This window comes from Canis lupus, chromosome 10 (genome assembly GCF_048164855.1).
Source record: "Canis lupus baileyi chromosome 10, mCanLup2.hap1, whole genome shotgun sequence".
NCBI lineage: Eukaryota > Metazoa > Chordata > Mammalia > Carnivora > Canidae > Canis > Canis lupus.
Window position 1 is genome coordinate 37,800,061 of NC_132847.1, and position 27,127 is coordinate 37,827,187.

Below are 27,127 nucleotides of genomic sequence, written 5' to 3' on the forward strand. Positions count from 1 at the left end.
TTTATATGTGAAACATTGATAGGTGTACCCATGTTCCCAAAAGCACTTCCATGTCCTTGATAATTGTTAAGGGAGTAAGGAGGTCCTGAAATCAAAATGTCAGGCTTAGAATCAAATTCAGCAAATGATGGACATCGTGACAAGTTTGTCCTGTTGCCTTTTTCTGTGACTAAAGTGCTTGTGTTTTGTTTTGTTTGTTTTTTTAAACAAAGCTATGCCCATGCATTTATGTATCGTCTATAGCTGCTTTTGCACCATCACGGCAGAAATGAGGAGTTGTAATACAGTATGACCACAAAGCCTACAATGTTTTCTATCAGGCCCTTTAACAAGAAAATTGCCAACCCTGACTTAGAAAATCATGATTCATCACCTGGGACACCATCTCACATTACCATCCTGTTAACCGTGAATGGGCAGCCCCAACTGCTGTCCTTGTGAAGCTTATGTCTGTGTTGGGGTTTGGGAGCAGAGGGATAAACATAAAAGATCATAAATCTGTTGTATTGCTGACAGCTAGGACAGTCCTAACTCAGTACAAACTCAGTATTTACTGAAGATCTAACTGAATGAATAAAGTAAACATAGGTGTGTGTGTGCATGAGTGCGTGTGTGTGTGTGTGTGTGTGTGTGAGAGAGAGAGAGAGAGAGAAGTGAGGAACTATCACACTGCTTAAATCATTATAGCTTTACAATGTGCTTCGATACTTGTGAAATCAAGGCATTCTTACGTCTCCTTGCAAAGTTGCCTTGACTGCTTTTACATCTATCTTCTTCCTGATGAACTTCAAAAGCTTTATGTTGTTCAAGTTCAATTTAAAAATCCCTGAAGTCATTTAACTGATCCTGTTTGCTGCTTAGATTGTTTTTTTTTTCTAATATAAACAATAAGAGCTATAGCTATCTCTTATTATCCTCTTAGGATAAACCCGTAGGATTAGAGACACTGAATCAAATGGAATGTACATGGTTAAGGCCATCGGTGCTAATAGTCTAGCAGAAAAGCTCTTTCCGACAGGCAGAAGCAACTTTAGGGCATCCTTATTTGGTGCTGGCGGAGCATAAACGTGCCACCCCAAAGAGGGTGTGCACAGCGGGAGAATCCTCCCTCCTGTGCGTGCTGTCATAACTGAGCATGAGGAGATGGATTTGTCTTATTTCCTGATGTATATTTTTTCTATAGAAAATTTCACGAGGCCAATCAGAAATCATTTCCTCCAACTAGAAGCGTTTAGCCTTAGCAGACAAATACTTCGCCCTGATGACAGTGGCAATGCACCTCAACAAGGAGAGGCTCTCCAGAAAGGATTCCTACTCACTTTTGTCTCTTGTCTCAGTATTTCCAGACAAGTGACGGGGGTGGGGGGGGTGGGGGGCAGTGTTGAGAGAGGCGGGATGGCGCTGATCACGCTTGTGGAACACACGTGAAACACCTAGGGGTAAAGTCGATTCTTGTCGAGGAGCTTGGAGTCAGTAACCTGCGCGCCCTCGCTCAGCTCTGATGTGCCGAGTTGTCTATCACGTCTCTGATTCCAGTTCCAACAACTCCTGCGAGCAACAGTCTGCAAGTACTTTACAGCCTCTGTAACTTGGAGCTACTGTGAGGAGACTCTCGGCTGCCAGGGCTCCATGAGGATTTCTCAGCCTTAACTTGATGGCACAGTCTTCGCCGTCCCTGGGTGTGACCAGTTCCCCACTTCCATGCTGGAATCGACAGAAGCGAATGTGTCTTAGGGACTCTCAAATATCAATGGCCCTTTTTGACTAACTGAGCTGTCAGGTATATTTTAAATGGCTACTCTCCTTAAACCACACTGGCCCAGGGGAGCCTAACCTCGGCCTAGTGTTGATAGGCAAAATATTTAACAACCAACGTGCCCAGCACTGACGGATCGGAAGGGAGGCCGGCCCCAAATATCCGAACAGCCATTCTGGTACATCTGAGCAGAAGACCAGCCCTGCCTCCAACTACCCTCTGGCCCCGGCCTATGGGCAAGGGCTTCCTTCACTCCTCTTTTTGGGAGGTTGAATATGGTTTCTCACATTAGGTACCCACTATTTCCAGATTCTCTGCCGTTCATGACAAGAAAAAAAAGAAAAAGCCATCCTTCTGGAGATAATCCTACCTGGAAATATCTTTGAAGAAGGCCTCGAAGCAGTGCGTGCTAGTCTTTTCTGCCTCAGACAGTCAGAAGGTACGAGAGAGAAAATGCACAGAGATCAGCCTGGGCCAAGAGGCAAGAGACCAGAGAGCTGGATTTTCAGTGCGGCTCTAGGCTTGATGGATGAGTTGTGTGTGTGTGGGGGGGCTTGGCTAGGCTGTCATCCTTGGTGATTCAGACACTAATCTAGGTGTCCCCATACGATTATTTTGTAGATGTGATTAAAGTCTACAATCAGTTAACTTGAAGTAAGCAAGATTATCCTAGATCATGGGGGTGGGCCTGATTCAATCAGCTGAAGGCCTTAAGAACAGAGCCTGCCCTGAAGAAGAAATTCTGCCTGTGGACTGCAGCTTCTACCCATGCCTGGCGGTTCCAATTGTGGCCCGGGACTTCGGCTGTGTCTAGCCAGCCCATGCAGTCATGGAGGCCAAGTCCTTGCAATACGTCCATATTTATATCTGCACCTTTATCTATACATCTTTATCTATATCTTCATGTGAAAGGATGGCTGAGACCAGAAATCTTCCAGGCCAAGATGTGCAGGTAACTCCCTATTCCGAGGAAGTCCCTCTCACTGTGGGACTTTCAGATCTGGTTCTTGATTCACTAGGGAAGACACATGCTCGGTTGTCCTTGTGGTGATGCCAAGGAGAAACAGACAAGCAGGGAGCACAAAAATGAGCAATTCTTTCTTTCTTTCTGAAGATTTTATTCATTTATTTATTTGACAGAGAGAGAACACAAGCAGGGGAAGTGGGAGAGAGAGAAGCAGGCTCCCCACTGAGCAGGGAGCCCGATGTGGGGCTCAATCCCAGGACCCCGGGATTATGAGCTAAACCAAAGGCAGACACCTCAACAACTGAGCCACCCAGGTTCCTGCCTACTTGCTTTCCTTCTTTCTTTTCTCTCTCTCTCTCTCTCTCATCTCCTGGGTAACTGCTCTGAGCCTGACACTGTGTTAGAGCAAGAATACAGTGGTGACTGAAGGAAAGGTGTCCTCTCGGAGCCTGTGTTCTGCAGGGGTTGCAGCCACGTGACTGGGTGATCACACTTGAATTCACAGGGACTTAGACGGGGTCTGAGCCCACTGCGGAGGAGGCATCCAGGAGGGACACGGAACTAAGGCATGAGGGATCAGGGAGGGCCTCATGCAGGACATGGTATATAAACCACGACCCCGAGCCAGCCAAGTAGGCTTGCCAGGGGAAGCAGGAAGAAAGTTCTAAACGCAGGGAAGAACATGTGCAAAGCGTACAGGAGCAAAAAAGAACCCCAGACAGCCTGAGAACTTAACTCAGAGTGCAAGGTGTAGAGATCGAAAAAAGTCAGTGAGATCCTTTTGTAAAGACTGCTAAGGAGTCTTAACACTTACACACTCAGCCACAGTAGCACCTGCTCTGGGGCCGTAGTCACGCAGGGGCTGTGGCCTCTTTCCGTCTGCTGGGTCTCAGGGAGAGGTGAGAATCTGTCTTGAATGAAAATCCCAGGCTCCGTGCTTTTATCGTGTAAGATTTCCTAAATTTTAAGAATCGTGTTGGTTTGGGGAAGCTAGAACTCTTGTGTCTTTGATTGTCCTTCACAACATGACCAGCCTCCTCGGTCCCACGGATTGAGGTTTGAGGGTTACTAGAGGAAGCTTATGCATAATATTATCGCTGATCATTTATATTATGATTTATGGACTTCAAAGCAACAGGGTAGGAGTGAGCAGTAACGGAACTATCAAGATATTTCTTCCACGACCCTTTTTTGGTACTGGGTCGTTTATTTGGTGCACACAGACATGTGTGCAACAAAGCGTGCAAGCAGAGGAGCCAGAGCACTAAACCTAGAATAAGCCTTTGTGCCCAAGGGCAGGCCCTCGGCAAGAATGGCCACCTCCAGGTCCTTCCAAGCAAAGAATCGGTGTCGCCAAGAAAGAGGTCAGCATTGGGGAGCGGGAAGCCTCGTGGGTGCCCCCCTCACCTCCTCAAGGCCCACAGTTCATCCCTCCCGGGATGGCCTGGTGTTAATTATGATGCAATCCCCCAGCCATGCAGCCTCAGCAACAATTTCGGGAGTCAGGGTCCATGTGCAAGGCCATTAACACTAAACATGTTTTAATCCATAATTGTGTGAGATTTATTTAATTTAGGGGCTTTATTTATAGTTCGATTGGAATTGTAATGTATTTTCAGCCCTCCGCACCGGGATCTGTCAATTTTTACGGCGTCTTTTAATTGTGTTCTTCCAGGCCAGGTGCAAGCAGTTTTCCAAAGCAGCCTGGTCAGGGGAGGCCTCCCGTTGTGCGATGGGGGAGGCCTCGGCCTCGCTCGGGCGCGACCCTGCACCACTGCGAGGGCAGGGACACGGGGCCCTGGGTCCGCTGAGAGCCGCAGACGCCCGCTGCGCTGTCACAGACGTGGGCTGAGAAGGAGCTTCTCCACATCTCTCCGCTCACGCCCTTCCAGCCCTTTGTTCATTCCTTTGCTTATTTAACAGACGTCGGCCGAGCACCTACTGTGCACCACGCCCTGGGCCTAGGAGATGATTGCAGCGGTGAGTAAGCTGGGCTCCGGCGGCTACGGGGCCTTTGCCCAGAGCCGACGGTCGCCGGGATTTGCTGAGCACCTACCTCGTTCCAGGCACTCAGCTCTGCACTAGAGCCATAAAGAAGGACCTGACCCCAGCCTGTGGATTCAGGAGATTTGGTCCAAACGGATTGATCCAGAAGTAATGGGAATGACCATACTCTGGCTGGGAGCAATACGGAGGGAAGTCAGTCCATGGATAGGGTGTCCCCATCCAAACACCTGCAGGTGCCTCCTGCTGTCTGAGCTGAACAGCTCGTGCTGGTGAGGAACACTTTATTTAGTCAAACATGAAGATTTCTTGGCCTTGTTTCTTCTCCATTGTTGGGCATTTTCACCATGGGGGTACGTCACGACCCTTTACGTATCTTGGAGCACTTTGTTTTTTCCGAGTTATTTTCTTTCCAGTCGTACACTGCCATGAGCTATACGTGTTGGAGGAAAGCACCAGAAATCAAAGTGAAAGAAAGAGATGAGATGAGATGAAACTGTGCCGCCTGGGCCCGCGTGCTGAGGGACACCTGCTTCCACTGCGGCTAGAGAAGGAGCCCCGGCCCTGTGCTAAGACCAGACACCCAGCGGTGCTGGGCTCCTCACTCAGGTATCCCCGGAACCCAGGACTACGCCCTGTGTGAGTTGCCCACAAACAGGGGATGAAGAAATGATGAGTGGGTGTGAAAAGGATATCACCTACAGACAATGCTCTACTGCTTAGAAGACAAATATGCGTGGTCGAGAAATAAAGGAAAGAACCCTACGTCTTGAGTACCTGCCATGTGCCAGGCATGGGGGTAAGTGGTTTTAGTTATAGGTCAGTAAGTCCTCAAAACAGTGCGAGGTGAGGGTAGTGCCACCTTACAGAGGAGGCTCTGAAGCTCAGGGCACTTCAGAGTGACAAGAGGAAGGCTTGTGGGGAGAGAAGGGGCCCTGAAGCCAATGAAGCAAGTCACCTTCTCAGAGGGTCTCACAACTGGAGACAGACGAGGCCCAGTCTCCAGACAGTCTAGAGGGTCCAGAGAACCTCCCAGCCTCCCCAGAGACTCTCTAGAGAGGCTTTTCTTTCTTAGGTCCATAAAAATGGGCGAGGAGTCACGAAACAAAGGAGAGTTAGTAGCAGTCGAGGCTTGATAGGTGTGTGGAAGCAAGTCGTGAAGGACCTGGTGCCATCCTAAGGGGAGTCAGCTTCATTCGTGAGGAGGTTGAGTTCCGAGGAGCTGGATGTGGCCCCCAGGACATGGCGCTGGTGGATGGGAGTCTGGGGGAGCAGGTAAGAGCCGCAGTGATGGCCCAGATGGAAGTCAGGGGGAGTGGGGAGGAGGGAGAGGGAGAAGTCAAGGGCAGGAAGAGAAGCAAGCGTTGTTACTCCCGTGACTTGGGGGAGAAAGAGGAGAGGGTCCGTGCTGGGCAGTCACCCCAACCGGGAAACGCGGGAGGCAGAGAAGAGAGCGGGCTGTCCAGTGCCAAGGTGCCAGGATGCTGACCCGAGGCCGGCCGGGCGGGTGGAGAGGCCCGGGGGCTGCGGAGCGCGGTGAGCACGCAGGAGCTGCTCCCTTCCTGAGCAGGAGGCGAGCGCGAGGCCCAGTAGCGTCTCTAAGGGAGAGGGGGCAGGAAGGACGGGGCCCAGGAGATGCCCCCCAGGGCCCTGAGAAGGGAAGGTTTGAGGCGGAGGCCAGGGAAGAGAAATCTCAGTGGAGCGAAGACAGGAAGTTTCAAGGGGGCTGCGGCCCCGGTGGACACCACAGCCGTCTGGGGGGACCGGGGGACACCAGTCCTTTAGGTGCTGGCGGCGGCCTCTGTCAGAGTGACCAGGTGGTAGGTCATGGGCTGAGGCTGGGAAGGCCAAGAAGCGAATAGATGATGGGGTGAGGGAGGGCGGGGAGGGCTGAGCCTCCGAGAAGGTGGGCCCCCCGCCCCCCAATCTGCACGGCCTCTTCTGCAAAGCCTCGACAGTAAGTTCGCTCTGCAATTTGTTGGTCAACCTGCTTTTTGGACATAAGGATTCTTTTGCATCTGTGAACTGTGAACATCGTGACCCGATGTGAATGAAGTAGTGGAACCTTAAAACTTTGGGGAAGCCAGGAAACGGTGCTCAAATTAATTTCCTTGGGAGAGGAAAAATACTTCTTTTTTTTTTTAACATTTTATTTATTTATTCATGAGAGACACAGAGAGAAAGGTAGAGACAGAGGCAGAGGAAGAAGCAGGATCCCTGCGGGGAGCCTGGTGCAGGACTTGATCCCAGGACCCCGGGATCATGACCTGAGCCCAAGGCAGACCCTCAATCACTGAGCCACCCAGGAGTCCTGGAAAAATAATTCTATAGCAAACAGGCACAACTATTTTGATTCTATAACTAGAAAAACAACGGATTCCTTATTTTCATTAAGTTTATTAAAAAATGTAACTCATTTTTTAGAAATAAACCCACGTAAAATCAAAGTTGATACACATGCACACACACACGTACACCTATACACACATGCAATTACATGTGCATGCACATGTGCACACACGTATACATGCACACACATTTATACACATACATACACACACGTGCACACACGTGCACATACATATACACACACATTTTGCAACTTCTTATTGTCCAAATCCACCTGAGTGTTTTTCAAAAACCATTCTCTCCCAGTGGAAGCCTTTCCTGATCAATTTTAACATTCAGAGATTTTTTTTTAAAGGCAAGATCAATATAAATAATCTCTCTAACATACACACACCAGAGATTGTGAAGAGCTTGCTGATTTGGCCTCAAGGGTTCTACCCAAGCCAACTCTGCTCTGATTATGCTGCGGGGACCTTTGGGCAGCGCTAGGGAGAGCTACAGGGTAAGTAAGACCTTGAAGAGGGAGATGATTCTTGAAAAATTAACATTTGGATGAATCACATATGTGAAGATGGATTTTTTAAATTAGTATTTTTTAAATTTCTTCTTGTTGTTATTATTATTTTGGTCTGCTTCTATGTTTGGGAATTCTCCATCATATGAATCTTGACTCTTGCAGGAGCTGACTCAGTATCAGTATCAGTCAGTATCCTGACTGTATCAGTCAGGATAAGGTAAGCAATGTCCTGGTAACAAATGACACCCTCTCCAATCTCAGTGGCTTGCAAAGTTTTAATCCCGGGGCACCTGAGTGGCTCGGGGTGTGATCCCGGGGTCCTGGGATTGAGTCCCGCATCAGGCTCACCACAGAGAGCCTGCTTCTGTCTCTGCCTCTCTCTCTCTGTCTCTCATGAATAAATAAATAAAATCTTTAAAACAACAACAATGACAACAAAAAACACCACACCAAAAAAAGCAAGGTTTAATTCCTGCTAATGCTACATGTTAGTCACGGCTGTGGCTCTGCTCCGCATCATCTTCCCTCCTTGGATCTTGACCAACTCAGCAGCCCCGATCTAGAGCAGTGCCATTCTCGAGGCAGAGGGAAAACACATGGCAAAGCACACACCGGCTCTTAGTGCTTCCACTTGTAAGCAACCCACGTCATTTCTGTTCCTATTTCATTGGCTAAAATAAGCCACACGGTCAAAGCCCGCTGATGTTAAGGAGGCAGAGGAGCGTAATCCTTTGCCCGGGGCGGGGCCGAGGTCTCTGGGAACACACATAGAGTCATTGTAGGCAGAACCTTCCTTCCCGCTACAGAAGAGGGTAGGAACAGGAATGACCTAGAACTGGCCAGATTCACCCACTACGCTTATTGAATTCAGAGCGGGCTCCGTAGAGGAGCAGGGTCGATGCGGGGGTCATCCTGGGTCCACAGGGCGGCAGCACCGACCATAGCAACCAAACCCAGTCTGGCAACATCACTCAGGTCCTCACTGGGCTAATTCTGCCATATGATTTCAGTTAGTTGTTTGCCCTTTTTTTCCCCATCTCGCATTCCTGTCTGCTTCCCAGACTTTGTGATGCAGTCTTCTTAGCAATTCCGCAGGCCGCTCACAGTGTTTGATAGATATTTCTACATACACAAGTCAGAATCTTTCTATGTTCCTTTCGGTTAAGAATCTGACCAATACAGTGAGGCTTTCAGTGCCCCTTCCCCGCCCCCAAATGTTTCTTCAACTCAGTTTCTAATCACCAGGGATGACTGTTGCCCAGGGCCTCGTTAGCCCCGCACAAATGGAGGTCTGGCAAAGCACCAGGGCAGCTTGCACTAAAAGGTGTTAGATAGGAGCCCTAGGAGGGGCCCAGTTCAGTCCTGGGTTCTGTGAGCTCAGTGGATGGACAGACACTGGACATCAATGGATACTTGTGGGAAGGGCTTGGCTGGCAGGTGTGGCCTGGGTGACCTTGAGCTGGGAAGTGTACCAAAGGGCGGCCAAGTTTCACTGGAGTGAACTCATGTCCTGGTTTGTTCAGGATGTGTCCCAGCTTCCTGCTCCGATCAACTACTTCTAGTGCCTGCTTTCCTTTATTTCTTTTTCTTTTTTTTCTTTCTTTCTTTCTTTCTTTCTTTCTTTCTTTCTTTCTTTCTTTCTTTCTTTCTTCTTTCTTTCTCTTTTCTTTCTTTCTTTCTTTCTTTCTTTCTTTCTTTCTTTCTTTCTCTTTCTTTCTTTCTTTTTCTTTCTTTCTTTTTCTTTCTTTCTTTCTTCTTTCTTTTTTTTTTCTCTTTCACTCTAAAGTATGTCCTAACTTAGATAATACATTATATGGACATGCCAACCAGAATGGAAAAGGTTCTGGACCAAAAGTCAGAAGATCTTTTTTTTTTTTTTAGATTTATTTATTTATTTGAGAGAGAGAGCACAATCAGGGGCAGTGGCAAAAAGAGAGGGAAATGTAGGCTCTTCACTGAGCAGGGAGCCCAACGCAGGACTTGATCCCAGGACCCTGGGTTCATGCCCTGAGCCAAAGGTAGACGCTCAACCATGGAGCCACCCAGGTTTTACTTAATATTAATTTGTTTTAAAGAATAGGAAGTAGAGACAGGTCCCCTAGCAATCTGATTTCAGAGTGAAATCTACCTCTTACACCCTTTCACCCTGGGTTCTAAATGATATGTTCTTTGTTTGCTTTTACAGCAATGTCCTTAAAAGAGGGCAGCATCCTTCACATCCAAATGACGAGGCTTGAAAGAAAACCCTACAGAGGAGACACATTGACTAAAATTCATCTTAAAGACTCTCGGGCTTGTTTACAGCAGTGCTTTTTGATAGCAGAGGGCCTAGAGAGGGAGGGGCAGGACGATTACGAGAGTCCAGCAAGGGAGACGGGCAAGAGGGGTGAGGACAGAACCAGACTCACGGAAGGGGGGGTTGGGACGTCAGACATGCCAACGACTTGGCCCTGGGAAACTCTGCAGAGAAGTCGGGGAAGGTGGAAATCTGGAAGCATTCATCAGATTGGGTGGCTGGGGAAGCTGTTAATAGTTGGGCGCAAACAGGGCACATGTTTGATTTCTGCAGCACAGTGCCCCCAGGCCCGGACTCCTTGCTGGCCGGGTGCTTTGCCCTCAGCCCCGACACGATAAGCGTGGGCTTTGGCTGGACGCTGACCAGAGGCTGAGCAGGCGAAGGCCACGCACAGGCTGGCGGCGGTGCCGGGAGGAGGCCTGGTTCAAAGCAAAGTTACTGGTTATTGAAGCCCTCTCTGCGCAGGACTGGACTCTGCTGTGTGAAGTAGGTGGAGCCGCTGGAGGTGAGGCGAACATAGCACAAGAGGAGGAGCGAACGCTCGAGCAAGAGGGAGAGACGGAGGCTACGAATGCCGACGACAGAGACAGAGCGAGCCAGCGAGCTGGGTAAGGCCCGGTCCCCAAGCGTCTCTGGGCTGCAGAGTGCCTGGGCGAGGATGAGCGCGGGCTTTATTGAGAGGTTTTGTGGCAAAGGAAAGGAAGCTTGTGTTGGAGCGGGAGGAAGGCCAAGTAGCAGGCGCGCGGCCGACGAGAACCCTTCTCTCAATCGCAGCGTCGGGTAGAGCCTCGAGGAGGGAAACCGGGAAACAGAGATTCTCTGGGGGTGTCAGAGTTTCCCCCATGTGGCCTCCTCTTTCCCCCCGTGCAGGGGGCTGTGAGGTACCGTCTTGGAAGCCACAACACAGTTTGCCAAACCCTGATCTAAAAACTGCCTTGGGCCCAGGGCGTGACCCCAGGGCCTGGATCGAGTCCCAGCTCGGGCTCCCTGAAAGGAGCCTGCCTCTCCCTCTGCCTGTGTCTCTGCCTCTCTCTCTGTGTCTCTCATGAATAAATAAATAAAATCTTTTTAAAAATTAAGTAAAATTGACTTTTTCTCTGTGGACAGTTCTATAAAATTCAGTACATATATAGATCGGTGTTACCACCACCGCAAACAGGAAACTGTGCGGTTCCTTTTCTCCCAACACCTTCCTGCACCCTCTCCGCTGCCCCCCGTGCCCCCACCCCAGCACCCCAGCACCCCAGCAGCACCCCCACCCCATCTCTTCTCCACCCTCTTCTTTTGTCTTCCAGACAATGTCACATGAGTAGAACCATGCAGGAAACAGCCTTACGTCGTGGTCATCCGTGTATTACATCCACATACATTGAAAACTCCGCCGCACAATGCTATCGTTCTTGCTTTCAGATTACAAAGAATATTAATAGCAGAAAAATAATGTATTATGTTTGCCCACATATTTATCATTTCTGTTGCCTTTCTTTTGTGAGGATCCAAACTTTCTTTTTGGTATAATTTCCCTTCTTTCTAAGGAATTTCCTTTCACATTTCTCTTGGAACATGTATCCTGGACAAAAAAATTGAGAATTCCTTCATCTGAGAATGTCTTTAATTCACCTTCATCCCTGAAGAATATTTTTCCTGGATTTGGAATTCTGGGTGGACAGTTCTTTTCTTTCAGCACTTTCAAAATATTGTTCTCCTTTTTTCTGGCTTTCCTGGTTTCCGAGGAAAAAAGTCATTCCAACGGTTCCCCTATATGTAAAGCAGTATATTTCTCAGTTGTTATTGTCATTGTTTTTAATCTGTGGAACCCAGTGATTTGATTACGCTGCATCTGGGTGTTAATTTCTTTGACTTGATCACGTTTGGGTTTAAGGAAACTTTTGAATCTGTAGGTTTGTGTCTTTTTGCCAAATTCAGAAAGTTTGCTGCCGTTAGTTTTTCAAATACCTTTTCCTCTCCATGATCTTTCTGGAACTTTCCAACCTTGCCTTTTCAGTCCTTTGGCCAGAAAGCTGGTGCTCTGCAGTGACTGTGTTTGCCTCCAGGACCAAAGGGTGGGAGGGTAGGTGGAGATAGAACAGGTCTCCCCACCCTGGAGACAGCAGCACCTGTTGGGGTGCAGAGTATTGGCTTCTACAGATTCCCTTTGCTGCTGCTGTTCTTGGCAGTAGCTTGGATTTGAGGCAGGCACTAGAAAACTGAGGGGAAAGAGAATAGGCGATTTCTCCCACTCTTTCTGACCATTTGCTGTTTTCTTTCCTACATTTTGACAACAGGGCTTCTGGAGACCCCTTTCCAGCCCTGATGCCCACGCATGGGTTTCAGATTTTGACAAGGTCAGGCCGGTCCCGGCATACAAGATGGAAAAAAATGGCAAAGTAAGGCCATTTCAGTGGCACTTTGAATCCTGGTCTTCCTTCTCAAAGCTTCTGTTATACCATTTGCTTTTCAAAGGCCACAAATAGCTGATACATGCATTCTACCCAAGTGTTACAGCTGCCTCCTTCACCTAATGGTAAGGCTAGCTTTGACTTTGGTATTTGGCAGAGGGCTGCATCTACCAGTCTTCATCCCTGATTCCTTCCTCTGTTTATTCTGTTACTGTGCACTGATCACCTGCTAAGTACCGCAAGCTGCAGGCTAGAGAAACAAATCATCTTCCAGGTGCGTAGAGCACAGTTCCCACGTGAGCCCCCGCTCCTGGATCTCACCCATGTCCTGGCTTTCCCACTCTCTACTTATGCTTAGGGATCTACTAAAAGTTGAGTGGACTCTGTTGCTTCCTTGCAAAAACAAGTCCGTGTGTGAGCCTGAAACCCTCCTTACATGTGAGCTCTGAGGGTGAGGCTCAGGGCTTTGGAGAAAGTCATATTTTTCAAAAACACAGGTTTGCGGTTTCTGAAAGAACAAAAAGCAGAACATCTTGCAGGATTACTTTCTGCTGAAGACCAATTGATGCGACATCTGAAAATAATCAAATAAGTGTCTTGTTTTCAGCCTGCAAATGACTTTGGGAAACTTTGGAAGGAAATTCTCCACTTAAGGAAAAAAAAAAAAACACAAAAATTGAAATTGAGATCATGAGGAAGAACAAAGATGGGGAATTATGAGAGTGCTTTGAATTGTTAATAGCATTTATATTTGTAAAAATGAATCTCTCTAAAAACCTGGAAGTGGCCTAATAATTTTAAATAACCTTACACAGCACATGCCCCAAACCACTGATAACCTCCAACTTGAATTGCTTATGACCATTTTCTGGAGCATTCCAAAGACCTGAAGTTTCTACACAATGTTCAGAAATCTGGATTCAAAATTATTGAAGGCTTTGATATATATATATTTTTTCCTTCTAAGCTCTTACATTTGGAAAGAAGTCAAGGTATGGTCTAACCCCGGAGGATCACAAGATATTGAACTGGTTTTTTTTCTTTTTTTAATGGTATCAGCGAAGAAAACAGAAATTGAACTGAACATTATAATGAGGAAGTAAAGACGGGCAAAGAAAAGGCGAAGGTGGCGTGTTTAAAAGACAAAGTCGAAGGAGAGGCTGTACCTCAGGAAGACAAGGTCTGCTGGCCAAGGTAAGTCAAATTAGGGCAGGTTGATGAGGATAATCGGAGGCAAATGAAATCCAACGTCATCGAAAACCCGGGCTCAGATAAGGAGAGACCGGAACAAAGAGAAACTTCCCTGAGGCTGCGGTGGTTAAGGGTGACTTAGGTTCCTAGAGCAGTTCATTCATCTACAAGTCAAGTGTTGCTAATATCCAGCGTGGATGACAGGCAGTTGTACTTTGTGAATTTCTGGTTTCTAATGATGCATTTGAGCTTTATTTTTTACAGCTGTCCTTGTCTTAATCCTTTACTTTTTTCTCCCCCGGGGTTTAATGGTTTCTAGTTATAGATCAGCATTTCGAGCAGCATGCCGCCCATCAGGCAGCACAGGGCTGCCGAAGGTTACGGCATTCGGGTCACCACTGGTTCCCGCAAGGACAAGTGCTCCTGTGCACAGCACAGCAAACTCGCTTGCAGGATTGGAACACGGCAGCGCAGGACCAGGGCGCGCGCTAGGAATCTAACCAAATGCATTTTGCAAACAGCAGCTCAATGAGGATTCCTGCCATGAGGCAAAATGCTTGGAAAGTTACTATGTGCTGGCATCACTGGGTTTGGGGTCAGCATGCTGAAACCGGGACTCATTATGTTCCTACCATGCCAACTTGGTGCAATTAGCCGAACACGATAATTTCCCGAAGCCATATGTTGATCTTTAGGGGAGGAGAGGCTTCGTATGCCTGATGGCTCTGAGCTCTGACTGGCATGTCCCGGCTTCGAGCACATTTCTGTAAATCAGGGTAACACACACACACAGCAGTCAAAGGTGAGGTAGGAGAGCCAGCCGGGATAGAAGCAGAAAACAGCAGGGCTGTCTACTTGTTGACTGTGGCCGTGAGTTGGTTTTCTTCTTCTTCTTCTTCTTCTTCTTTTTTTTTTCCAAGGAGGGTTTCAGAGAAAGGTCAAGGGAGTATCGCTGTGTGCAAGACTGTCCCTCCCTCCCCTCCCAAAATAAAATCAATGGAAGGACCTAGAACACAGTAAGTTATGTTCCAGGGCTGCATGGCCTCTGTTCCCATTGGAGACCTATCAATGTGAACTAGCACTGTTGGGAAATCTCTTCAGCTAGCCCTGTTAATCAATACCTCTGTTCATTACCCATCTCTGATGAATATGGGTAATGATTGGGTGCCCGGGAGTCAGGTGACTAAATATAACTGCGTCTTACTGGGGATCGATAGATTTCCCTCCCAGTATTACTTCAAGCAATTCAATATTCTCCGCCTGCCCCTCCCGGAGCCCCCAGCCAATGCGATCCTCACTGCTCTTCATTGATAGATCAAGCCTATCCTCAGAGCAGCTTTATTAAATTAGTAGCACTTAATCTACTGTCATATTGTCAAGTGACACGTGGCAAACTAGCAGACGGCCAGCCTTCCAGTGGCTCGGGAGAGCAAGTGGCCATGACCCAGACAATTTTGATTAGCTTTGTGCCAAGAACTGTCTTCATGGGTGCCTTTTTGCTAAACGGGAGGATTTCTACCATTTAGTAGCATTTAAACCAACTTTTTTTTTTTTAAGAAGAAGGAGCTGTTCAAGGGAGAATTCTTGCCAATTACAGACGTGTTATGACAGATGAAAAGATCATAATTATGCTTGGATTCCCTGCAGGAGTGCGTTAATACATCCGTGACATTTAATAACCACATGCGTCAACGGAGGTTGACTTCTCCAAAGTTGCTTAACCTTTCATTTCTTTGCCCTTACCCCCAAACCTGCCTATGGGTGCTCAGAAGAAATCAAGGAGGGAGGCCCCATCAAGGCTCAGTGCCTGGCACCCCATTGCCCTGGAGGGCCCTTCAGCCTGTGGTATCCAAGGCTGGCTGGCTGGTCCCTCGCATGGGGCTGATGGCAGTTGTCCACCCCTTGCTGGCACCCACTGCCTAGGACAGTGGGTGCCGTAGAGTATGGGTAACTCATTTCCCTGGTGATGGGTCAGTGGGTGGAAGGAGGTGGGGAGATGGACAGATCCAGCTCTAGAGATGAGAAGAGAAAATGCCAACTTGGAAAGGAAACTCCAGGAAAAATTAGTCTTTTTTTTGGATTAGCTGAATTTTTAGCTAAGATGGGAGTCAGCGGTGGGGGTGGTAGTAAACAGTGCTGAGTTAGAGGCACCTTCTACATGCTTCTTCCCATTGTCCCTCAAGCAGTATGACAAGAGGAGGAAATGTCATCGATTATGACATCTTTCCTTCTGCTAGTTTTATTTCTAGATTATAAGAAGCACAATCTGCAGAAAACCACAGCCCAGGGAATATAAACTGAAACACAAGCATTTAGTCTGAAAAAAAAATATAGTCATCATCCTGTTGGCTGCTGTCCACAAATTTCAAAGGCGGGGGAGGGAAGACAATGCATTTGTAGAAAGCTAAGAGGCAAAGATAGCCTAAATTCTTCCTTTGGTCTTTCTTTCCTAAAAAGAACCCGGGCAAAGGGCTCTGGGGAAAAGGAATTCTGGAGAGATGCAGAAAAGTCATCCCTCAAAAGATAGCTTTGGTGAGGAAGACTCTGGGCAGTGTTTGCTGGGATCCGTCAGGACTGGCTACAATCTTCATAGCTCTGAGTCAGCTTCGCCATCTGAGCAAGAGAGGAGTTTGATCTTCCTAAGAAGAGTATTCAATAATACCAGGATTCAGTACAAATAGGAGACGGACTCTGAGTTATACAAGTGGGCTTCAGTACAGTGAATTACCATGTGAGCTGAAGTGTTACTAAGTGTATTTTGTAAAGGTCTATTGGAGTCTGTTGAGGTTTCTTCAAATCAAGAAGGAAAGAAGGGGTCAGTGACTGATAAATCTTTAATATAAAAATTGTACAAGAATTCTGATACAAATTACAAGAGGTATTTGGACAAAATATGAATAAAATTCCATTTACATCCCCAAACCCTTATGCATTTTATGCAAAAGACATACTGTAGACAGTTATAGTACAGAAAATACAACAAAGGAAACAGCAAATAAAGAAGTTTTAATTCCCTTAGACTACTAATCAAAACAAACCAAAAAGCAAAACAAAACAGAAACGAAACTCTTGCTCAAGGTACACACAGTATTTCTGAAGCTACAACGCCACGAGTAGCACACGGGCAGGGATGCCGCCGGCGGCCGGAGCAGCCTTGGCTCCTCGACAGGCTTTAGCCGAAGAGACGGCTTGGAGGTCAAGGGGACGACAGGGACAAAGCACAGATCCCCAAACTCTGGGGGAGGGAGAGGACATATCTTGGTGAGAATTTCTCCTCCTCAAGATATTTCCGTTCCCTTTGGCCACTTCTGCTGTCAAATATGCAGGTCGAGTCAAATGTTTTTGTTACTGAGACACACAGGTGGGCTCGGGGTGAATCAGAAAGTCGTGTGTTCTCCCCACTGTGTGAGGGATCTTGCTAGTTCTAGAATGACTAGGCCGTGACCCGCAGGGGAGAACAGAGAGCTTTCTCTCCCAGAGCCTCATGCCCAGGTGGCCTCAGACCAAAGCCTTCTCCTGGTTCTTTGACCTTCCTTGACCTCCCGACACCTCCATGCATCCACATTTAGCTCTCCTGCACTATTTTATTTTATTTTATTTTATTTTATTTTATTTTATTTTATTTTATTTTATTATTTTATTTTATTTTATTTTATTTTATTTTTACTGGCACTGGTAGGAAAATGGTGAGACTTCTCTGCAGGGCAGCTGAACCAAAGTTTGCACAGGAAAGCAAGTGCACCATCTATTGTAAATCTTAGATAGTCCTATCCGGTTGATACAGAATACTAGAACATTTAATTCACTCGATTCATGTTATGTAAACCCTGGACAGGAGGGAACACACACATTTCCAAAGTGATCAAACGCAGGATGAAGGAGGCAGTGTTCTATCTTCTCACTTCAGCAAGGATTTTTTTTTTAAGGGTGTAGGTGAGATCAGAAGGAGAGCACAGGGCGGGAGTGGAAAGAGAATGGAAAAGTCAGGGGAGATTAAGATAGGCAATGAGAGGAATGGATTACTCTGTACAGATACATGCAAAAATGCTCCAAATTGAGTACTAGATGAAGAAAAATAAACAATCAACCTTAGTTATACATCTCAAGTGAACCTATTAACTCAGCACATTGTCTGGGAGTTGGGGAGCCTCAGACCCCGTGAATCAATGCTCCTCGCGGCTGCAGCACTGATTCACTGGCGGGGGTGGGGTGGGGTGGGGGGTGCTTTGTGTCCTAGCTGGGAAGAGGCAGGCAGCGGGGCCTCTCAGAAGCTGTGCCTGAGCCAGGCCGGCTCCCCTCGCTGGGGGACACCCAGAGGGCTGGCCTGTCTCCCCTTCTGTTGGAAAACACTTACAAGGCCAGCTGACAGGGCTCTCACATATCCAGGGGCTCCCCAGGGTCACCTCTCAATCCTTGTGTTCCGCAACAGAAGTGGGCAGAGCCAGTTAATAATGGATTGATTCACCTTCTTCCTTGTGCGTTATTTCAACATCACATTTGGCAACAGGAAGCCTTATAAAGTCTCGGTATAGCATTTAGATACTCTCTTTCTCTCCAAGAAATATATTTTTATACTATCTATGTCTCCATTTTTGTTAAAATACCTTTTTCTGCTCTTCCTTCCCTTCAAAGATTTTTTTTTTTAAATGAAACTTTTTTTTTTTTTTAAAGCATTAAAAAGAAAACATTAGAAGTGTCCTCAAACATCCCTGTTAATTTCAAGGGTAAAAGCTAATACTAGTTAGCAGATTCTGTGCAATTTTGGCAACTGAATTTTTAATTCATTTAAGATGGTATGAAGATGTTTGATAAATGATTATAATATACAAAGACGGGGGGAACTGACAAAACATCAAGCCAACTGTTTATTCTCTCACCCCAAGAATCCTGTTCAAAGTGCTTTTCTTCCCAGTCCTCAGACTGGCTCATGAAATTATTTTGCACAGATTTGTTGACAAAGACCAGTTAGGCTTTCTATCTCTACGTCTCCTGCTTTTGTCTTTCCAAAAGTTCACATCAGAGAGGACGCCTGCATACACCTCATTCGGCTGACAAATATATTTGTGATGTGACTATTGGCGGCAGGGTTCAACAGCTTCTGGCAGACTGGCTTCTAGGAGACTGGAAGGGGTCATGGGGTCCCCCAGTTCCTCAAGGAGGACACACAGATTCATCTTGCACTTCACTTGGCCACTACCTAGCCACTTTTCAGCCATCATCTCCCCGTTCAGAACAGTTCACGATACATAAATAGCAGCCGATACTTACATACCCCTTGGGCTCAAGGTATTTTGGAATACAACGTTTTTGTGCGTTCCTCCTTTGTACCTTTCGTCCTCTCGTCCCTTCAGTCTGTAAAGCTCACTGTACTTCTAGTTACCAAAAGTCTCCCAAAGCGGAGAACTTACCTTTTACATATAGGGTAGTCCCTATTTTAGTAATTAAAGTAAAAAGCCCCATCCTCCCCGCCACCCCACCCCCACTTTTTTTTTAGATTGTCAGTCCAGTTTAACAAAATGAGCGTTGATTGGTCAATGTCACACTATGGATTGGGAGGTTGTCATTTCAAGGTACGTGTGTCCATTAGACCCATGGTGAGCTGCCAAAGCTAAAACAACGACAACTTTTGACCACCATGCACAACCAATCTGTTTCCAACATATGTAGTTTTTGAAGGGAAAGAAAAATATTTTAATGCTTTCCTTCCAGAACATGGGGTGATCTAATTCTGCTACGCCACTGACTTGTGGGAAATTATGCTCAAGTCACGGGGGGCCACACTCAGGACTCCTCAAGTGAGTGGGCATGGGATTCCAACACTGAAGTTTCTGAAGACACAGAGAATGCTGTCACGGGGTCTCTCGACTGCCCCTTTATTTAAGAAGTCATCTTGTTACTGTCCACTTAATAGCTGGGGCGGGCATTGAGAGGCAGCCTCGGGCTTACCAAAGATGCAGGTTAGTAGGGGTGTGTGTGTGTGTGTGTGCATGTGCTTGTATGTTGGGAGGGGAGGGAGAAAGGCAAGAAGAAAGAGAAAGAGGAGGGGAGGGAGAGCAGGAGCGGGAAAGAGAGAGAGAGAGAGAGAGAGAGAGAGAGAGAATGTGTGTGTACATCAGGGAACTCTGGGAAAGCCGAGCCCTTGTACTCAATTTCCCCTTCACAAGGGATAAACAGGCAATTACGCATCCTTTTATATTTGATGGCCAAGTGCTGAACTGGAAAGCACACTATTAGTTTGTGTCCCTTCAGGGCCAGGGCAATAAGTAGCCAGGAGAGCTGGGACTGCAGCAGAGAGGGTGTTGTCTGCTGTTAGTGTGACAGTCTTGTCAGCAGCATTCACATTACTGGAAGGTAATAAAGTGACAAGTAAGTTATTAGAAAGATATGAGGTGAAATTGAACTGAAGCTTCTCACTACTCAGCCCAGCTTTTTCCTCTCCTCTTTCCTAATGGTCCACTATTTGTTACAAACTGAGCCTTGTCTGGATACTCTATAAAAAAAGGATTTTTTTTTTTTTTTGCAGTAAAGGTCAAATGAATTTACAATAACACTTTGGAAAAAAATAAAGATAGTCTTATAACAAGTCTAGTATGTTGCTTCAAAAATATATATAGCATTATAATGACCAATAATGCCGATCCAATTTGGTGTACTTGTAAAAATGCTCTTCTAAAAAAAAAATCCGTTATTAGGCATTTGGAGTTTTCGACAAATGCCAAAAGACAATATTTGATGTCCAGTTATTGCCGTGTGACCACAAGCTTCATCTTGGGCAAGATATGGAAAGAATGGGGATGACGAAAGGACACAGGGAAGGATGCACATTTGGGCCAGACCAATGCAGACTAATTCACCTGTCAGTTTTATGGTTGATTTACAAACTAATTTCAAGTTACCCTTTATGGGGAGCAACTTTCCAACTATAGGGAATGCGGAAATGAGTCTGAGATGGGTCAGATATGGTCTTAATACTCACATGAGGAAGACTACCACATGGTTTAGCTTTGAGGGAAAACTTGAACACAGAAAAGTTTTATGCTTCTTAGGAAGGTAAATGATCAAGAAGTCTAGCCAAGTGGCATCATGGCTACAGGAGCAAGCAAAAGTAATAAGGGAGAAAATACACTTAAGAGCACAGTTTGACCACCAGCCTTGCCTGGTGACCCATCATATCTAATTACGCCCCTAAGGGACCCTGGCATCACTTCCCACCTGCAAAACAAAACCAAAAACAAAGAAAAAAAAATCCCACAACCGCCCTTGTTTGCTCTTCTGACCCATAGGAACCTGTTATTCCATGCAATTTCTTTGCCTTCCCCGTTGTTCAGACTGGGGTGCTGTGGAGCACCTGGTCACGGGGCTCTGCGGGGCAGTGCACCGGTATGCTTTCACCCGCTGCTAGGCACAGTTGTACCAGACCTTTCTTCTGCACCAACACTCACGGTTCATTCTCTATTTTCTTTTCTAGCTACCCCAAACCAGGGCAGGTACCAATCCCTTACTTAGTATCCCTTACTCTGCTTTTTGGAAAAACTCATTCCTTCCAATGTCTTTTAGCACCTGCCTTTTATTGCCCTCCTTACACACTTAAGACGCTTCCCATTAGAAAACAAAGAATGGGAGGGAGAAGCAAAATCCTCTAATTTAAATATTCCAAGTTTCTAAAAAATGTAATTTGTTATAATTGTTTAAAAGTTAAGAAAAGGAGTGTCTCCAGAGGATTAAAGAAAGTTTCTTCTGAATGACTTGTTTCTTTATGATAGCAGATGTAGTGTGTCTTATGACAGCTGAGTTTTATTTACTGTTAGTCGATCTAATCCAACACTAACAGACCAACTACAAGTTAGGACTGCTCAGGTCAACTGTTAGCAGTTAGCAGCATGTCCACGGGCTTCTTTGTCTTTTAATTGCCAGTGGCCCCCACTCTCATTTGCTTGGTACATATCCGGGGTGTGTACATAGGAAGGGGAACAAAAGGTCACTTTTTTATTTGGTGGGAATCTAGTGCTTGGTTTCTCCTGAGTAAAATGGGGAGAATGCCTCTCAACAGCCTGTTCTTAGTATATTCAAAGATTTTTTTTTTTTTTAAGAGCAATGTATATACTAAGAGGGCTATTAACCAGTTAAGTGTCTTTCTCCTCTTACTGGAAAAGGGCCTGGAAATTCATGACCAAAGAAATCATACTACAAGAGCTGTGGCACTAGTGTGCTAAAAACGTTTTAAAAAAAATGTTTGTCACATGGAGAAGGAAAACATTAATACCTTCAAACCTTTAAAAGGCATCAGGCTGAATTGGACAGCTAGACTAAGATCTGAGATGCATTACACTGCGTTGACTTATCTTAATACAATTAATAGAACAAAGAATGTCAAGCTTTTAAATCACATTTTTAAAACCAAATTACTTATCATCTTTCTCTTGCTCTTTGTCGTCCCTCTCTGCAGCATGCAGATATTCCCTAAAGCAGACTAAGCCTTTCTGATTTGTACAAAAACATAGTTTAAAATGATCAAAACAGTAAGTTTCAACACCAGCTAGTGAACATGTACATTAATAATACTGACTCATTTTCTGTAACAAAACTGTGCTTATAATCAATCAAATGGGTAAAAGCTACTTGGATGAAAATCTGCATCACTATTAATTTTCAGCCAGCACAGAATGGATGCAGCTAGAGACAAACTGTTCCACAGTAGAAAACTCCTATGAAGAAACAAACGAGTCGGAACGGACAAAGTCGAAGGGCCCATTGATTAAAATGCTGATCTTTTTTTCCTTCCCATTTGCAAATAAGTCTTGGGATCACCATCCTAACTAGATTTACAGTTAAGTCAAAACACTGCACTCAGGCACACATCCCAAGAACAAGCAACACTTTGGGACAGGAAGCATTGTGCATTTCAGAATTTTACATTTTATGTACTGCTTCCATCCACTCCCCCTGTCCCTTTTAAAGCAAATAGGCTTTATACTGGAAAGTGTTATTCATCCATTTAGAAGGCCACCATAACATTTGGGCACTTGAGGCACAAAAGTAGTAAGTAGCAAATAGGCGAGATGCTTAAAAAGAGCCAGTTGTCCAGGACTCCTTGCCATTTCTCTGGCAAATCTCAGGATGAACACGTTCCTGTTTCCGAGCAAGGGAAATTCTACTTTGAGAATCTCATTACTTCTGGACTATTCTAACTGGCTCTTCACATTAGCCCAGTTTGTGGCAAGTAACAAACATTTGTTCTAAGCCGGGTTCATTTGCTGATGTGACCTGCTGACAGCTATGTAATTCACCCACTAGGGCTATTTGACCTTTTAGTTGACATTAAATTAAACAGACTAAACATTGATTCTGTACAAGATGAGTTCTAATATCTCAACCAAGAGTGTAATTTTTAAATATCACTGAAATAAAAATGTGTTATTTTTGTAAAACGAGGTGTAATTCAGTCTATCACAATTGAAAAGCTAGTGTTTCCCTAATCTTTTGTTGGGATACTAAAAATATTTTTTCCACCCTTTTTGAATTGAATCATTTGGTAATGGGGCAACAGCGCAACACAGAGAACGCTAAGAGGACCAAAATGTTTGCAAACAAACTTTCATTATTCTAGTTCAATTTTTCACAAACATACTGTACATAGTCTTATATGGTATAAAACAAAGGAAAACATCTCTGTCTATTCAATTTAACACAACACCAAAATAAAGCAATTAAGACTTTGGGGAATTCAAAGGTACAAGAAAACAAAAATGGTTATTACTAATTCCTCAGCTTTTTACCGTAAACATTTGTCATTTAACAGACATAGTGTTTGATATGGTTTCTTTTGTACTGTGAATACTTTTGGTCTTTCCTCACTGGAGAACAAATGAATTAAACGAACCCCATAGCTTCCTCTGAAGGAGATGAAAAGATGAAGCTTCTAGACAAGTCTAGCTTATCTTTAAAAATCTATTGTTTCTGAAATTTTTACAAATAAAAATACTGAATCCTCAACTAATGATGCTTATTTTTGGAAACAATAAATACTGTGAGGTACAATAAATCCTACAGGAATAATAACAACAACAGAAACATATTAACAGTTTCCTTTGGCAAATTTAACGGAAGTGAATGCTGATGTGAACACAGAAAAAATAGTAACAAAACATATGAAAAATGGAAACATGCAAAGTTCAAACAAGGGGGTATTTCTAACTTTGAGACCGATGAGAGAAATGTTTGAGGCCATTAAATGCAGAAAAGAAATACATTCTCTTTAAGTTACTGTGTACTGTTAGACAAAATATTCCTTGTTTATCTGTCCCCCCCATTTAAAAAAAAAGAAAAAAGAAAAAAAAAGACAACAAAACACAGTCTGCAATGCACATCCTAATGGTTTTGGCTACAGACCGAACTTGAGTAAATATCATCATTTAGTCAGTATGTTGTGGTAGCTGAGGGCTGCCCATGTGGTTAACCAGCTCAGGCAACATGTGTAAACATCGGAAACAAAACAAAACAAAACAAAAAAGGTTTGGAGAATCGTCTCCCCCTCTTTCTCACTCTCAATTGCTTGGTTTCAGGCTTGCTTTCATTTCTCTCTGACAAATCATGTGGGGAAACACAAAACACTCAACAGTGAGAGATCCTATTTTAAACCCCCCTTCGTCTGGCTTTTCAGAAAGGAGTGTTGCTCAATTCAAGTTCAGCACATGTTTTCAAAGCTTCCAAGTACTGCCGCTGTGAAATGTCTTTTGATTTTGTCTATCAAACAGGCCTGAATCATAGGACTACTGCAGAACTTGTAACAAATTAGACAGCCATACAACAGACCAACCCAGTTCAGACTTCTTTCTTTTTAAAGGAGAAGGGTTAGGTCCTTAGAAATGAGTGTTCAACACTTTTACTGTATTCAGCTTTGTTCCATAGTGAGTAATTTGGGCTTTTGTATCCTGAAATATTATCCTGCCTCTGAAGACTAAATGCCTTGGCTGTTTCACACCACATAATTTTGTTTTCCTTTTATGTAACTTAACATATAAGCAAGAAGGATGCAATGTTGATTCTAATAACATTCGGCACTTGAAAGAATCACCAAGTGTTTTTTTTTTTAAAAGCGGTTTTCTGGTGGCCGACAAATTGGCCTGTGGTTATGTTGAGTGACTAATTGTATTTTCTTTTCTGGAAACTTGTGCAAAGTTGGCAGTTTTGTGTTAACACTAATACTTTTGTTTGGCATTTGTGCCCTATACTGACCAGACCATTTTTATACACGTGAATTTTTTTTAAAAAAGACACTTACTTGAAGTATGGCAATAGTTTAAGGATAAGAAAGAAGCATGGATATTACACATCCCCTTGTAGTGTATGAAAAAAAGTGCATGACTGGATTTATGTACTAGTACAGGACATTTTAAAAAATCAGATCTGTGCTGTGAAGCATGCCAGCACCTCTTTATCACTATATCTAGCAGGTAGTAAAAACAAGACCATGTTTTTTTTTTTTTTTTTAAATGTGCATTAATGCTAACATAAATGAATAGAGCTAGCCAGCAAACTATTTTTTTCCTGCATATCTAACAGCTGGATGTAACTGTAAAAATTAAACAAAAGAGTTAAACAACCATCAATACAATTGCTTTACATCATTGGCCTCTCAAGGCTAAATATTTACAGGTGAATCTGCCATGCTTTAATTGAAGATTCTCTCAAAACCTTAAAGTTCACAAAAGACAACTATAAGAAGTTCCTTTTTTGTTTCTTTTTTCTTTTTTTCCCTTTTATTTTTTTGCAGGCAACAGTCGTGGGTACAACAAATTGTCCCTCTGGACAGGACCAAGAATTCTTATTCTGTCAGAATTTGGGCTAGTTGCACACTTTATGTTTGTGTGTGTGTGTGTGTTTTAAGGGTACTTTGTTTTTACCCTAAATTAAAGATTCCACCCCTTTCCCAAAACTATAAAGGAAAAATAAAACAATTTCAAAAGCACCTAGTGTTTATCTTTTTATATCTAAATAAAAGAAAATATGTGTGTGTGTGTGTGTATATGTAGACTCAGAGGTCTACATATGTACACACCCACACCCACACCCACCCAGGTACACAAGCACACACTGACTATGGCAGTTCAAATATGTAGGCCATCTGGTGAGAGCTGGCATCTGTAGTGTCCGTTCTGAGACTAATCTACTGAAGTGAAGGGAATGTTTTTGTGGAGGTTAGGGTTCTGACTGTGCCGATTTCGGCTTCGCACAGAGGAAAACATCATATTGCAACCAGGGACTTTGCACTTGTGCATTTCTCGCAAATGCACAGTTTTGTAGTGCACTCTCAGAGTCCCCTTGTTGCTGTACATTTTGTGGCAAATGTTGCACATGATCCCACCATTGCTCCCGGACAAGCTGTTGAACATCAGAGATCCTGAGACTTCAGCCCCGAGACTGCCAGGGAGGGCAGGGGCCTCGGCCTTGTGTGCGGACTCCCCACTGTCACTCGCCCCGTCAATGTCGTCGAGAAGAATCCCCTCATCACTGCCTGCGTCGGATTCTCGGGAGGAATGGATGCTACTGCTGGACTGGAGGCTGGAGGTGGTGCTCAGGTCAAGGACCATGTAGTCCTCTGCCATGCCTCTCCCGTACCCATTCAGGTGGGAGTCTTCAGTCCCTGCGGGAGAGGAGGCATCTTCCCTGACATCGAGCCCCAAGGGGTGCTGGGCACCATAGATCTTCATCAAAAATTCATCCCGAAGGTCCTTGCTAAGGGAGGGCTGCGCTGAGTCCAGGCCCATGTCATCGAGTTCTTTGGTCAACAGTTTGCGATGCAGGTTTATGTTGGCACTGTGTCTAGGAAAACAAGAGGGAAGGGGGGGAGGTGTATGGGGAGTGGGGAGGGTGAGAAAAAGGAGAACATTTTAAAATTGATTCAGCTTCCACCAGGCATCAAATAAGCACATTCATTGCTAATTACACCATTACAAAAGCAAACATTTCTCTATATTCTCAGGATTTGGGAATAAGTGGTGGTGGGGAATGCAGTAAGGGGAGCTTTTCATTAACATAATTTTTATAAGAGTAAAATTCTTCAATGGTAGAATGAATGCAAATCCACCCACCTTTTTCTCAATGATATTGTTAGCTTTACTAGGTAGCAGCATCAGCTACAGAAAATCTCACAGCAGAGATTGCAGAATATATATTAAATAGGATAAAAGAATGGAAACATGCTGCCCATCTAAACTGACTAATTCGAATTTACACCTAAAAAAAAAAAGCCAAGCCCCTTTTCTCCTTCAGTGCTTTATTTAGAGGTATAAAAAAGGTCAATTCTTTAAAAAAGTAAATGGTCTAGATAATTTCAGTTTAACTTCCAAAAAGTTACCCCTCACCTTTCTACACTTCATTCACATCTTAGGAAGGAAAAGATTTAGTTTTATAGATTAGCAATTTGAAATAGGGTTACAGACTATATCATAAATTCCTTTCCTCAGATTAATTTGGAATCTCAACTAATCTAATGGTAAACTATGCTTCATTTTCAGAAGCTGCTGCATTTTAGAGTTGAAAATGCTTTCACCAAGTAATTCAACTTTTTAAAATGTAATCCTTTAAAACAAAACCTGAAAAATAGAAATTATTTTTTAAAATAAAACCCACCCACCGTTTAAAAAAA

At 44.7% G+C, this 27,127-nt stretch overlaps 1 protein-coding gene across 26 annotated transcripts in view; it reads right to left on the reverse strand.

Moving 5' to 3' along the window:
- Positions 1 to 23,057: 23,057 nt before the first annotated feature.
- Positions 23,058 to 27,127, reverse strand: part of BNC2 (basonuclin zinc finger protein 2) — a 438,453-nt gene continuing 434,383 nt past the window's right edge. For 21 of the 26 annotated variants that reach the window (XM_072841454.1, XM_072841450.1, XM_072841444.1 and 18 more), the window contains one exon: positions 23,058 to 26,301. In XM_072841454.1, the coding sequence (XP_072697555.1) occupies positions 25,641 to 26,301 (661 nt within the window). In that variant the 3' untranslated portion in view covers positions 23,058 to 25,640. The remainder of the gene's footprint in view (positions 26,302 to 27,127) is intronic. The other 5 variants (XM_072841466.1, XM_072841457.1, XM_072841442.1 and 2 more) reach the window with 4 other exon arrangements.